Here is a 14951-nt window from a genome sequence, read left to right as displayed (position 1 = left end):
AAACACATGTGTACACTTATTTCTGTGGTGAATAATAGAATAGAATTCCTTGGAGAAAGGATACATGTTGAAATTTAAGTAGATAATGCCAGGCTTCCATCCAGAAAATTATACCAATTTATAATTTCACCAATAGTATAAAGATATTTTTTCCTCTATGCCCTTAACATTTGACATCAGTCTTCTTTATATCTTCCAATCTTATGGGCAAAAAGTACTGTCTCCAATTATTTATTTATTTATGTTTGGCTGTGTCACGTCTTAGTTGTGGCATGCTGGCTCTTCGTTGCAGTGAACAGGCTTCTCTGTAGCTGTGGTGCGCAGGCTCCAGAGCACGCAGGCTCAGTAGTTGCGGTGTGCGGGCTCTCTAGTTGTGGTGCTCGGGCGCGGTAGTTGTGGTGTGTGGGCTTAGTGGCCCCTCGGCGTGTGGGATCTTAGTTCCCTGACCAGGGATCAAACCCACATCCCCTGCTTGATCTGTGACCCAGGATGTGATCTATCCTGGAGAATGTTCCATGTGCACTTGAGAAGAAAGTGTAATCTGCTGTTTTTGGATGGAATGTCCTATAAATATCAATTAAATCTATCTGGTCTGTTATGTCATTTAAAGCCTGTGTTTCCTTATTAGTTTTCTGTTTGGATGATCTGTCCATTGGTGTAAGTGAGGTGTTGAAGTCCCCCACTATTATTGTGTTACTGTCAATTTCCACTTTTATAGCTGTTAGCAGTTGCCTTATGTATTGAGGTTCTCCTATGTTGGGTGCATATATATTTATAATTGTTATATCTTCTTCTTGGATTGAGCCCTTCATCATTATGTAGTGTCCTTCCTTGTCTCTTGTAACATTCTTTATTTTAAAGTCTATTTTATCTGATATGAGTATTGCTACTCCAGCTTTCTTTTGATTTCCATTTGCATGGCATATCTTTTTCCATCCCCTCACTTTCAGTCTGTATGTGTCCCTAGGTCTCAAGTGGGTCTCTTGTAGACAGCGTATATATAGGTCTTGTTTTTGTATCCATTCAGCGAGCCTGTGTCTTTTGGTTGGAGCATTTAATCCATTCACGTTTAAGGTAATTATCGGTATATATGTTCCTATTACCATTTTCTTAATTGTTATTGGTTTGTTTTTGTAGGTCTTTTTCTTCTCTTGTGTTTCCCACTTAGAGAAGTTCCTTTAGCATTTGTTGTAGAGCTGGTTTGGTGGTGCTGAATTCTCTTAGCTTTTGCTTGTTTGTAAAGCTTTTGATTTCTCCGTCAAATCTGAATGAGATCCTTGCTGGGTAGAGTAATCTTGGTTGTAGGTTCTTCTCTTTGATCACTTTAAATATATCATGCCACTCCCTTCTGGCTTGTAGAGTTACTGAGAAATCAGTTGTTAACCTTGTGGGAGTTCCCTTGTATGTTATTTGTCTTTTTTCCCTTGTTGCTTTCAATAATTTTTCTTTGTCTTTAATTTTTGTCAATTTGATTACTGTGTGTCTCGGTGTGTTTCTCCTTGGGTTTATCCTGCCTGGGACTCTGCCCTTCCTGGATTTGGGTGGCTATTTCCTTTCTCATGTTAGGGAAGTTTTCGACTCTAATCTCTTCAAATATTTTCTGTCGATGATTGTTCAGCAGTTAGTTGTGATTCCGGTGCTCTCGCAAGAGGGAGTGAGTGCACGTCCTTCTACTCTGCCATCTTGAACCAATCTGATAATCTTTTCCTTTTAAGGTACGAAGGTTTTATGTCTTGTTTAGAAGTTCTGTAATCACATAGATATGCTTTTTTAAATTTTGGTTATGGTTTTTAATCAATCTGGAAAAAGTTTGGCCATTATATCTTCAAGTATTTCTTCAGCTCTGTTTCCTCTTCTCTTTCTAGGATTCCAATTACTTGTATGTTATACCATTTGTATTGTCTCACAGCTCTTGGATGCTGGTTTTTTGTTTGTTTTTAACTTTTTTTCCCTTTCTTCAGTTTGTGTAATTTATTGTCCTATCATCAAGTTCATTGGTTCCTCTTTAGGCAGTAGGCATTCCTATTGATGAGTCCGTCAAAAGCAGTCTTCATTTCTGTAACTAAGTTTTTTGTTTTTAGCATTTCCAGTTGATTTGTTTTGTAGTTTCTATCTCTCTGTGAAATTACCTATCTGATCTTGCATGTTGTCTACCTTTTCCTTTAGAGCCTTTAATATGTTAATCACAGTTATTTTAAATGTCCAAACCTGTAGTTCCAACGTCTGTGTCATATTTGAGTCTGGTTCTCATGATTGATTGTCTCTTCAGACCATATTTTTTCTTGCCTTTTGGTACGCCTTGTTCTTTTTTGTTGAAAGCCGGGTATGTTATATAGGGCAGTGGATACTGAGGTAATAAGGATTTGTAATAATCTAGACAGGAGTTGGGCTCTATTTGAAGTCTCTTGTTGCTATAGTTACCTGTGAGGTTTGTTGTTGCTTTCGGCCTCAGAGACTTCAAACTCCTCTGGTGACTTTGTTTTTGTTGCTCCTCTTGGCTTTGGGTCTTCCCTTTGTGCTGTTCACCATGAAGAGTCTGTCTCTTGCAGCTTTCCCAGCAATCCACTGTTGTTATTACTGGAGATTTGTTGGTAGTATGTTGGGAAAGAGACTGTTCTCTAATGTTCTGATTCTCAGTTTTTGAACGGCATAATGGACCTGTGTCTTAGGGGTGTGGCCCTCACAAGTGTTTCTGCTTCTCCAGGAATAGAGCTTTTCTCTCCCATCGCTTCCCCGCCTCTGTCATCCTCTGTGGTCTTGAGGCCATTCTCTCTGCAGATTAAGACTAGGTCTGGGAAGAGTAGGGCCCTCCCCCAGTGGTAGTGGTACTCCACCAGTGCCCTAAGGATACAGGCCTCAGATAACTTTTCCCCTGCAGGTTAAACCTTTCCTCCCTTAAAGGAGGTGAGAAAGTCCAGCACCAGAAAGAGCACCATTGTCTCTGTGAGAGCCTGGTGATGTCCTTGGTGGAAACACCTGCAAAGGGTGGAAACATCCCGATGGCTTCATCTGTTTGTCACATTTCTAATTTTCTCTTTCCAGGCTGAAGGCTACTGCCTCAGGTAAGCAAACGCTTGGGTCCTGCATCTCCCTGAAGGCACTTGTTCCCTCTCCAGATTTGGGGATGGCTGGTGGTTCTTTGACCTCTGTTCTTTCATGGGTTCACGTAAAGTTGCTGTCTGTCCAGCTTGTTTCCCATAAGGATGGGAGCTACGTCTCTCCACCTCTCTACATCTCTGCACTGGAGCTCCAAGTCTTTTATTACTCCAAGTGGTCTGCTGTCCTCTAACACAAGTGGATAGAGCTAGCTGTTCAAACAGTGAATTGAGTGAGAAATTAGTTTTCCATTCCTGATAATTGTCACCTGTATTATCTCCTTTTTTTTTTTAAATTTACTTTTGGCCACATTGGGTCTTTGTTGCTGTGCGCAGGCTCTCTAGTTGTGGAGAGAGGGGGCTACTCTTTGTTGCAGTGCACAGGCTTCTCATTGCACTGGCTTCTCTTGTTGCGGAGTACGGGCTCTAGGCACACGGGCTTCAGTAGTTGTGGCACATGGGCTCAGTAGCTATGGCTTGTGGACTCTAGAGCACAGTCTCAGTAGTTTTGGTGCACGAGTTTAGTTGCTCCACAGCCTGTGGGGTCTTCCCGGACCAGGGCTCGAACCCATGTCCCCTGCATTGGCAGGTGGATTCTTAACCACTGCGCCACCAGGGAAGTCCCTATTATCTACCTTTTTTTAAATCTAATTGTCATTTTTGTCATCTCTCTTCTGTCATATACACTACTGATCCCTCTTTATACATGGGTCTGTTTGGGGACTCTGTTCTGTCTCAGTGATCTATTTGTCCCCATTCTCAAACCACACTGTTTTAGTACTTCATTTTGTAATGTGTTTTGATGTCCAGTAGTGTGCCTCCTCTTCCACTGTTCTTCATTTAAAAATCGTCTTGGCAGGCTTCCCTGTTGGCACAGTGGTTAAGAATCCACCTGCCAATGCAGGGGACACAGGTTCAAGCCCTGGTCTGGGAAGATCCCACATGCCGCAGAGCAGCTAAGCCCGTGTGCCACAACTACTGAGCCTGTGCTCTAGAGCCCGCGAGCCACAACTACTGAGCCTGCATGCTGCAACTACTGAAGCCCATGCGCCTAGAACCCTTACTCTGCAACAAGAGAAGCCACCACAATGAGAAGCCTGCGCACCGCAACGAAGAGTAGCCCCCGCTCACTGCAACTAGAGAAAGCCCATGCACAGCAATGAAGACCCAACACAGCCAAAAAAAAAAATCAATAAAATAAATAAATTAAAAACAAACAAAAAAACAAAACCCCACAATGTGATATCACCTCACAGCCATTAGGATGGCCACTATCAAAAAAAAAAAAAATCATCTTGGCTATTCCTCAAGATTTTCACTTCCAGATGAATAAAATTTACCTTGTCAAGTTTCTAGAAATCTGTGGAGATTCAGTTGAGATTGCATTGGATTTATAAGAGGTAGAACTGACATCTTTTCAACATTGAACCTTCCCATCCAATAACTTTGTATATCTCTCAATTTATTAAAGTCCTTATTTACATTAAAGAAAAGTTTGATATTTTTTTCCATAATGCTCTTATACATGTGTTGAAACAATGAACCAAAATGTACCGGGAACACACTTGTAGTTTAAAAAAAAAAAAAAAAGTTAGGTTTTATTAGCTTGCTGCATCAAGGGAAAATATACCCAGAAGAACTGTGGGAGCATCTCAGTAAAGGAAGCTGGAAGGACTTCTCATAGGGTTAAGGGAGCAGAGGCTGGTTTTGGATTATCATCCCTCTAGAGTTACATGCTTCTAAAATGCTCAGTTTGGAATATGTGATAGACTGTGTACACAGTTAAAAATGATTGGTTAATATATATAAAACAGGTAACCAACAAGGACCTGCTGTATAGCACAGGGAACTCTGCTCAATACTCTGTAATAACCTAAATGGGAAAAGAATTTGAAAAAGAATAGGTACATGTATATGTATAACTGAATCACTCTGCTGTATACCTGAAACTAACAACATTGTTAATCAAATATACTCCAATATAAAATAAAATTTTTTTAAAGGAAAAAAATGATTTGTTAAAATGAAATCTTGTCTGTTGTAGCAGTATTGAACATTACATGCTTTAATGTGCAAATGGTTCATTACTGTTTTACACAGTTACAAAGTGATCATTGATTTCTGTGCAGCAGTGTACACGTAGAAGTAGGATCTCCTTTTGATGCTGTGTTTTTCTCCATGTATCAACGTGGATGTGGTGTAAAAATTATTTTGTGTTTTTCTCCTCTCTAGCAAAATCCTTTATATGACACAGAACGATGCAAGGTATTCCAGTGTGATCTGACTAAAGATGACCTTCTGGAACACGTGCCCCCGGAGTCTGTGGATGTTGTCATGTTGATATTTGTGCTCTCTACGGTTCACCCTGATAAAATGCACCTTGTCTTACAAAACATTTACAAGGTTAGTAATTGGGAGCCTGCACTTGAGGGTTAGATGTCCTGATCTTTTCACTTACCTTCCCTCTGAGGCTCACGTGCTGTCTCGATTGACAGAGTCTCCCCGTTCTCACGAGGTGGGCTGCGTAGTCAGTGTAGGGAAGAAAGTTCTCCTGCATAAAACATCCACCCTAAATTCTCAATTGCCTGGTGGCCATCGCTGCCCTTCAGAGCTTGGCCAGCCTTGGAGCAGGGATGATTTTGCAGCTGCCTAGGATATGTGGAGTCTTCCTGTAAAGTGAGAGGAAGCATAGTTCAGTGCACAAGAGCACACAGTCTGGAGTCAGGGTGCTTAGAATCAAATCTGGCTCCCCTAATGTAGGCAACTTCCTTTACCTTTCTGAGCCTTCATTTCATTACCTGTGGAATGTTGAGATAATAGTTCCTAGATCTTAGGATCTGGGGGAGATTATATGAGATGTGTTGTAAGTGCTTAGTGCAGTGCCTAGAAATGGTGAGTGCTCTTTAAATGTCAGCTGTGGTCGTCATTGTTGTCACTCCCATCATTGTTGTTAGACTGGGGAGAACCCAAGCTGCTGTGGCCACCAGGAGGCTGCTGCAGCACTCAGGGAGTAAAGCATCACTCCTAAGTCAGGTGACTCAAAACAGGCCACCTTTTCATTCTTCTCTGGGCCTCAGTTTTCTTGTCTGTAAAATGGGGGTGTCTTTCACTCATGGGGTTATTGTGAGATGCAGGTAAGATCAGGTTCGAGGTGCTTTGTAAACTACAATAGAGGCTCTCTTAGCTGTACAAACAGTGGGTAACCATGTTGATTAACTTAAAATCAACTAAGTCGAGAAATGATTTTTACAAATGGTACCTTCTTACTGTAAATATTTTATTATAAGTTAAAATATGTTAATACTCACTTATCATTCTTTTCATGTAGAGCCAAGGCCTTTTCTTTGAGTATGGGGCCATTTATCTTACATAAATCACACATGTAATAGAGTTTTGGTTTCTTTATAGCAAGAACTTAAAAACAATTGAAAAGTAATATGAGAGCAGATTCTTTTATATTTTTACCCAGACTTTCATTGTTGATTCTCCCACGCTTAATTAAGTAGAGTTTGTTCAGTGCTTGTTTAACAAGTCTTTCCAAAGTAGTCAACATACTTTTCATAGGAAATAAAACTGCCTTCTGTTCACGTTCGTATTGCATTGTTTATATACTCGTATATAATGATAAATCTCAGAACAACAGCACAAGCAAGCTTGGGAATGAACACCAGTGACTGATGGGAGCACCAGCTCCCCAGGAGGCCCTGGAGTGTAATGGCGCACGATCTAGAGAGCCTGGGAGCCTCACCTGCTCAGGGGGTTGTGGCTTCAGTCAGTTTACAGAGAGAATGGAAAGTGTCCAGCAAGCTGAGGAAGTGGACATTAGCTGAGAGCCTCTGTATATGTACAGCTGTACATTAAAATTTAACCCTGGTTCGTGATGTTTTAAAAGAGTAGCGAGGTAGAAATTTCAAGACGCTGGAAACCTGTTAGGGAATAACTATTCTCACTGAAAACAATTTTTTTAAAAATTCAGATGGTTTTAGCCCTCTGCTTGTGAGGTTTTGTAAGGTTTTTTTCCTCCTTACCTCTCCTTTCCCTGCCCTGGCATATGAACAGATGAGAACCCAGCGTATATCCACAGATAGGCATGGGACTTAAGCCAGGTAAAGAGGGAAGAGGGGACCGATGGGAGGATCCCTGATTTGATAACTCAGGTGAAGGTGAAGGTTTATGAAAGATGGGGAGTTAGAGAAAGAGCTGGAAAAATGGTGGAGGGGGTGGTCGGAGAGTTACTTGTGTGACATTGAGAGTATGAAGGGGTTATACTTTACAGTGTTGACAAGACCTTAGGACATTACTGTGGGAACGAGTGATTAAGGTAGGGTGGAGGACGAGATCTTTGGAAGAGAGAAGCTCAAATCATTGAGGCCAGCATATTTGGAAGCATAATCCACATGCATGTTGAAATTGATGGGAATTAAGAATGGAGTAGTATGAGGATAAAAGCATAAACCAGGAGACGCATTCATCATGAAATGGAGGGAAATGACCCTGGAACTAATAGATGACTAACAATAAGGGATAGCGGGTGATATGATCTGATGACAGGAGATTCAGACATGAGGCTTGGGGAAGAGAAAGGGGAATGCACAGAAAGTAGCAGTGGGGCAAGGAGAACCCCAGACCCTTTCCCACGGCCAGTGATACAAGGACCATGGGAGAAAACACAGCCTGACTTGAGAGGTTGCAGGGAAAACTGCGTCCTCAGGGGACAGTCAGGTTTTTGTTAGCACAAGAATGAAGGGGACGTTCAGGATACCGTGATTTGATGGAGGGTTTTGGGGATTAGGAAGGAGTAGGAGGTAATAGGGGCAGAGTAAGGAGTGTCTGGAACTTTGCTGGGGACGAGAGTGCCCAGTGTCAATATTCTATCCATCATTATACTGGAGGTCCTAGTCAGCTGGAAAAGACCAGAAAAAGGAATAAAGGGTTTTAGAATGAGAAAGAAACAGAACTCATTATTTGCAGATAATATGATTGTCTAATGAGAAAATATTAACAGAATTACATAAGTGTAAGATGAATGTACTCAGTGCCACAGAACTGTACACTTAAAAGAGAATAACATGCATTGTGCAATCTTACTTTTCCACTTCATGTTACGTGTTTTGTTTTACTTCTTTGTTTGATTTTGAGTTTTTTGGTAGACTTTTTTTTTTTTTTTTGAGGAAATTGACAGCTGATTTTAAATTTACATGAAGGAACAAAGAGTCAAAACACTCTTGAAGAAGAAGGCAATGGGGAGATTGTACCCTACCAGATATAAAGGCTTGTTACAACTACAATTATTAAGACACAGTGGTATTGGCAGAGGGACAGACAAATTGACAAATGGAATGTGACAGCTTAAAAGCAGATCCATATATATATGGAAATTTGATAGTTGATAGAGGTGACATTGAAGATCCCTGGGAAAAGGACTGCTCAGCAAATGATTCTGGGACTGTTGGTAGGCCACGTGAGAGAAAACCAAAATTGTATTCCTACTTCACATCTATACAAGAGTCATTCCAGGTGGATTTAAAGACAAATGGAAAAGACAAAAGTTTAAGCCTTTCAGAAGAAAATATAGGAGAAAATCTTTGACTTCAGAGTAGGGAAAATTTTCTCAAAGATTCAGAAACATTCTATGCATAAAGATGATGGTAAAAAAATTAAGAGTTTCTGTTCTTCAAAAGACAGTATAATACAAAGAAATTGAAAAGACAAGGTGGGAAAAGTAACTTAAAATCTACTCAACTGAGGGACTTCCTTGGCGGTCTAGTGGTTAAGATTCCGAGCTTCCACTGTAGGGGGCATGGCTTCGATCCCTGGTCGGCCTAGTATCCAGAATGTATAAGGAATTCCTGAGTAACAGTAAGAATGACAATAGAAAAATGAGCAAACAGTCATGTTACAGAAGAGAACACACAAATAGTTAACATATGAAAAGATAACCTCAGTAACCCAGGAAATGGAAAATAAAACCATAATGAGACACAATTAGATTAATAAAGTTAAGTCTGACAGAGCCGGGTATTAATGAGGATATGCCTATTCTTGATTTAAATGGAAACATACAGCATGTTATCTATATTTAGTATATAATGAAGTGTTATATTAAAAGAAAAGTTAACTTGAGTTGTCCCAGTCCATACCTGGCCCCTTTCTTATAGTAACAAATTCCATTTCAGCAGTCTTCCTGTTTTTACCCCCCAATAGAAATCCTTTTTCAGCTGACCTGGAATGAGTTCACGGCAGCAGTGTGATGCTGTCATGCATAGTCAGTCACTGGTTCATTAATTTGAGACCATGTGCTTCATCAGGAAATTACTGGAAGAAGCGAGCTCTCAGCCTCTGACAATCAGGCACCCTTTGGGCAGCTCTGCAGTCTTGCTTGATCAGCTACAGTAATAAGCTGTTGTACGGTAGAGATAATTACTCTAGGATGTTAACACCTGAGAAATTTTAAAACCACATAATTTTACACTGAAAGGCAGCCTTAAAGTTGAATTCCCTCAGTTTTGGAATAGAATGGTAAAATAAAAATTGACCAAATTTGTCATCAGAAGACGAGATTTTGGTTTTCCTGTGCCACTGACTTGCCTTGAAAGCCCAGACGAGTCACTTGTACTCTGAGCCTCACTCAACGTGGAGTGGGTCTGGTCGACCTCACCTGCTTTCTTCCTGGAGCTGTTGGGAGGATGAGGACAGCCGGTGGCTGTACAGCCCCGCCATCAAAGGAGGTGTTATACCATAATTACTGTCTTACGGATGAGAAAATACATTCAGAGGGATGAAATGTTGTCCATGGTCATTCAACCAGTTAACAGAAGAGCTGGGATATGGACCAGGATTTCCCAAATTCCTGAGCAAGGGTCCCATGCAGGCTTTCCTTCCCTCTGAAATTAAGAATGATTTCTTTCTCACATAGACTAAAATTTTCAGACTTTTTCCTTCTCAATTATTCACATTTTAAAATTTAGCATTTCTGACCAAGGTATGAATGTTTTTATCAAAGAGGCACTTTACTAACAATATTTTAAATGCATGCTAGCGTTGATAAGAATTCGCTAAATGACGGAATTCCCTGGCAGTCCAGTGGTTAGGACTCCGTGCTTTCAGTTCCAAGGGCGCGGGTTCGCTCCCTGGATGGGGAACTAAGATCCCACAAGCCATGGGGCGTGGCCAAAAACAAAAGAATTTGCTAAATGAGAAAATCTGCAGCACACTTGGAAGTATTATGGGCAATCTTTCCTATTCTATTCAGGAAGAGGAAACATCAAATTACATCAAAAATCTATAAAAGGTGCTACATGTCATGTCTTGAAAATCATCTTGTTGATGTGATGGGGCAGAATATATTTAATAAAATCAATGCCCCCTTTTGAAGTCCACTCTTATTTGGTAAAGTTACGCAGTTTGAAAGAATCCCCGCATAAAAAGCAAGTGTCACAGCGAGTACCACTTTCTTTTCATTCTGAAAAGCATATGGCTATTTGCTGTGTAAGAGAGGGGCAGTTATACCACTCCCGGCGGATTTTACCTTCCAATTTTTGAGACATCTGCTCTGTGACAGCTATTTCTGAAAGGCTGTAGTGAGGGACTCCCACCGGAGCCTGACACTGGTCCCTTCTCTACACACTGCACTAGCGTGAGGATGCTTCGCTTCAAATCAAGAAGTGCAGCAGTGTGGGAAGAATACTCAAGTTACCCCTGCCCTCACAGCCTCTCTTGTCTTGTCAGTAGTGAGGACAGAATTGGAATGACACCGCCCGCCCCTACTCTGCCCAGGGCTAACAAACATCCCTGATCCTGCAGTGTGATGCCTTTAACCCCAGCTTGAGTCCTGCCCCCCCTCCTTAGTAGCTTTTGTATGATCATGGGCAAATCACTTCCCTCTTCTGCTACCAGTTTCCTTGTCTCACAGAGGATAATCACACTCCTTCCTTCCTTCCTCCCAGAATTGTGTGAAGACCCAATGAGAAAATGTCTGGTAAGCTATAGAGGGCCGTCCGCTGTTAGCGTGGTGGGCAAGCCATACAGAATTGTAGCGTGGGAGACCAGAGCTGAGACTCAGGATGAGGAAGCCCAAAAAATCAGTAAAAAGTGAAAATGACATAGTATTTTTTTAAAGAAACAATTTGACTGCAGGGTCATGGATTAGGAGATGGCTAATAAAATGGTGGGAGAACGTGCTTTAGTGAGGGTATGATTGTTTCTTCTAATGTCTTTAACACTTTAATTGTGTGACACTGGACCTTCCACAGAGCTCTCATTAGTGCTCAGGAAGTACCCCTCCAGTGCACAGGACACTGCCAAGTCTTAGCACACCTTTGCTTATCAGGCCCTTTTTCTTCATAGTATGGGTATTGCAGTCTGGCCCCTTTCATAACTGTCACAAATGCAAGTTATTTTAATCCCTAAATTAATCAGGTTTTATTTTATAGTAAGCTCTGTTTGACTGGGTCCCTGAATTACGTGCAGCCTGTTTTGTTTCGTAGGTATTAAAACCAGGCAAAAGTGTCTTGTTTCGCGACTATGGGCTGTATGATCATGCCATGCTTAGGTTTAAAGCCGGCAGCAAACTTGCAGAAAACTTTTATGTTAGACAAGATGGAACCAGATCGTATTTTTTCACTGATGGTAAGATTGCTGGAATCTGTCTTGACTGCTGTTTCCTTGATTGCATTGTCACTATGGTACCAGTTGGAGTGGGGGTGACTGTACCCCCCTTACAAGCACAAGGTCCCAGAACAAGCCCGCTCACGTGCACCACTTACCAGCCCTGGCTGTGAGCTCACGGGCCGCCTCTGGTGACCGTGTCCAGTTAGTGAGCCGGATCAGTGGACAGGCTCTGATGCGCCGCCATGTGGATGACGCCAGGAGCTGCGCTGGAAAGAGGGGAGAGCAAACCAGAATCTTCGCTTCGTTCACTCAGGCATAAAGCAAATAGGACAGGGTAGTGCCTTGAGATTACTTGAGTCTCACAAAGGTAAGAAATCTTTTTCTATAAAAGTGATTGAGGGACTTCCCGGGCGGTCCAGTGGTTAAGACTTTATCTTTCAATGCAGAGGGTGCAGGTTCGATCCCTGGTTGGGGAGCTAAGACCCCACATGCCTCGAGGCCAAAATATCAAAACAAAAAACAAGCAATATTGTACAAATTCAATAAAGATTTCAAAATGGTCCACATCAAGAAAAATCTTTAAGGAAAAAAGTGATTGAAACTTTTTACACAAATTTGCTATAGAGGGGTCTTTAAAAGGTCATGTTTGATAAGAAAACCATCCAAACACCAAACATGATTTTAAAACCATCCAAACACCGAACATGATTTTAGTCTTTTAGGTAGTTTTTTTTTTTTGGTACGCGGGCCTCTCACTGTTGTGGCCTCTCCCGTTGCGGAGCACAGGCTTCGGATGCGCAGGCTCAGCGGCCATGGCTCACGGGCCCAGCCGCTCCGCGGCATGTGGGATCCTCCCGGACCAGGGCACGAACCTGTGTCCCCTGCATCGGCAGGTGGACTCTAAACCACTGCGCCACCAGGGAAGCCCTCTTTTAGGTATTTTGAACGTTAGTTTTAAGCCTGTTAAATACAGGTATACCTCGTTTTATTGTGCTTTGTGGATATTGCATTTTTCGTAAATGGGATGTTTCTGACAACCCTGTGTCGAACAAGTCTATTGGCACCATTTTCCCCACAGCATTTGCTCACTTCATGCCTCTATGTCAGATTTTGGTAATTCTCGCAATATTTTGAACTATTATAAATTATTATATTTCCTATGGTGATCTGTGATCAGTGATCTTTGACGTTACTACTAAGGCTCACCTGATGGTTAGCAATTTTTAGCAATACAGTATTTTTTAATTAAGGTATACACATTGTTTTTTTAGACACAGTGCTACTGCACACTTAATAGACTACAGTATACTGTAAACATAACTTCACATGCACTGAGAAACCAGAAAATTCGTGTGGCTCGCTTTATTGCAGTATTTGCCTTTATTGTGGTGGTCTGGAACCGAACCCACAATATCCCTGAGGTATGCCTGTAATCTGAACCATAAGATAATTACCTTCTTAAGCTCTAATTTTTACAACATTTGTATTTCTTGAAGTGAAATATTCTCTTAAAGCTAAAAATGAGTGATTACCGTTAAAACTACAAAACCATTAAAAATGTACGGTGAAAATTAAAAATTTGTTTTAATGTTTTGGATTCATGAAATCTGATTAAACCAATTATAAATGAGAAGATGCAATAATATCTGCAAAGTGCTTCAGAGCACATTCTTTGGAGTAATGCCCTCGATAAGAGTTTTTGTTTTTGCTACGTAGCCATTCTGTTTGTTTCACTTAATGTGTAGTGATTATTACTTGGATTAACTTTTCCTTAGGGTATGTCACTATCAGATGATTTTTTTTCTCCCCACTTTGGTCACTGATTTTCCTCCTTCATGTTAGCATAGATGAGGTGCTTGATGTAAACAAATTGAGCACACACGCACTTTGCATGAGTACAGCCAGTCTGGAATTGTGTTTCTTTTTACTCAGACTCTTGTCCTTGGGGAATCACAGTAGGGCAAGGAGGACAGACCCCAGGTTGTTCTTAAACTTTTTTGCTTATTGTTTATTTGGGAGTTTTTGTTTGACAGGGAGAAGTAGGAGTTTGTTAACTTTCCAGAACAAAACCTTTACCTTTTAGTGTTGAGGTTCTCCTTCCATTAAGGATGCCCTGTCTCAGCCTCCCGCCCCCCTCACCACTGCTCAGCGGTGCAGTGGAGTCCAGACTGCGAGCGCTGTTGATCTGCTTGTCTTCTAGAATTCCTGGCACGGCTCTTTATGGACACAGGTTACGAAGAAGAGGTGAACGAGTATGTGTTTCGTGAGACGGTGAATAAAAAAGAAGGCCTGTGTGTACCGAGGGTTTTCCTTCAGAGCAAGTTCCGAAAGTCTCTGAAGAACCCAACTCCTGTGACCCCGCGCCTGGGCCACGAGTCCTGACCTTTCACGAAGTTGATGTCTGTGCCTCCCCTTGAAGAGGAAAGTTTAAAGTCACTATTTTGTGTACTTTTATATTTTAACTTTTTAAAATGAATATATATACTTTTTATATTGAAAGGTAGCAAGTGTGTGTGTGTTACAGAATTGTAAATAAAATTGCAAGACCTGAAGAGGAAAGTTTTATGGTATAAAGTGATTTAGCCATGTTGTCTTAAGATTCCACAGAGGAAAGCACGAGGGCCCTGTAGCACTTAAAGAGACCCATGTCATTCATTACTCCTGAGGTCTGTAAATGTGTCTCTAGGCAGCATGTCAGACAACCCTGTGGAAAAATGAGGCCAAATAGACTAAAATAACCGAGCCCTGTGTATTTTTAGCTTGAAGGATTGTTCTCTTCTCTTCTTTCTCCAGTGTCTCATGTTTGCCCATTTCCCTCTGCTTTGGTTCATTTTATGTGCCTCCTTAGGACCAGTGTCCACAAATGCCACTTTTGCATTGGAGGTCTCAGGAACACCCCATGGCTCCCTGCTTCGTTCTTGAGACCGTCTGTAATTGGGCCAGTCCCTGGCCACAGTGCCCTGAGGGAGACGGGAAGGCCATCCCCTGTCCCAGCTCCCCACTGGGAAATGAGGCGGCAGCAGCTAAGAGGCAATGACTGCCATGGCTAGTTGCTGAGGTGGCATATGGGAAAATCCTCAGATTGGTCTGCTGACCTGTTTCCCAAGCATTCCTGTGTAATGACTTTCACTTTATAAAATGAAATCAGAGTTCTTTTGGCCTGCTAACAAAGCTGATCCTGTAGGCCATGATGTTTCCTGTTCATGAGAATGGTTGTCTTGAGTGTACTGCCTGGACCGCACACAC

At 41.6% G+C, this 14951-nt stretch overlaps 1 protein-coding gene across 5 annotated transcripts in view; it reads left to right on the top strand.

Moving 5' to 3' along the window:
• Positions 1 to 14951, top strand: part of METTL6 (methyltransferase 6, tRNA N3-cytidine) — an 18203-nt gene extending 3252 nt beyond the window's left edge. For 2 of the 5 annotated variants that reach the window (XM_060011486.1, XM_060011487.1), the window contains 4 exons: positions 5328 to 5498; positions 11008 to 11073; positions 11582 to 11723; positions 13906 to 14951. In XM_060011486.1, coding sequence (XP_059867469.1) covers positions 5328 to 5498; positions 11008 to 11073; positions 11582 to 11723; positions 13906 to 14087 — 561 coding nt within the window. In that variant the 3' untranslated portion in view covers positions 14088 to 14951. The remainder of the gene's footprint in view (positions 1 to 5327; positions 5499 to 11007; positions 11074 to 11581; positions 11724 to 13905) is intronic. The other 3 variants (XM_060011489.1, XM_060011488.1, XM_060011490.1) reach the window with 2 other exon arrangements.

The sequence above is a fragment of the Delphinus delphis genome, chromosome 4 (genome assembly GCF_949987515.2).
Source record: "Delphinus delphis chromosome 4, mDelDel1.2, whole genome shotgun sequence".
NCBI lineage: Eukaryota > Metazoa > Chordata > Mammalia > Artiodactyla > Delphinidae > Delphinus > Delphinus delphis.
This window is presented reverse-complemented; position numbering and strand designations above follow the sequence as displayed.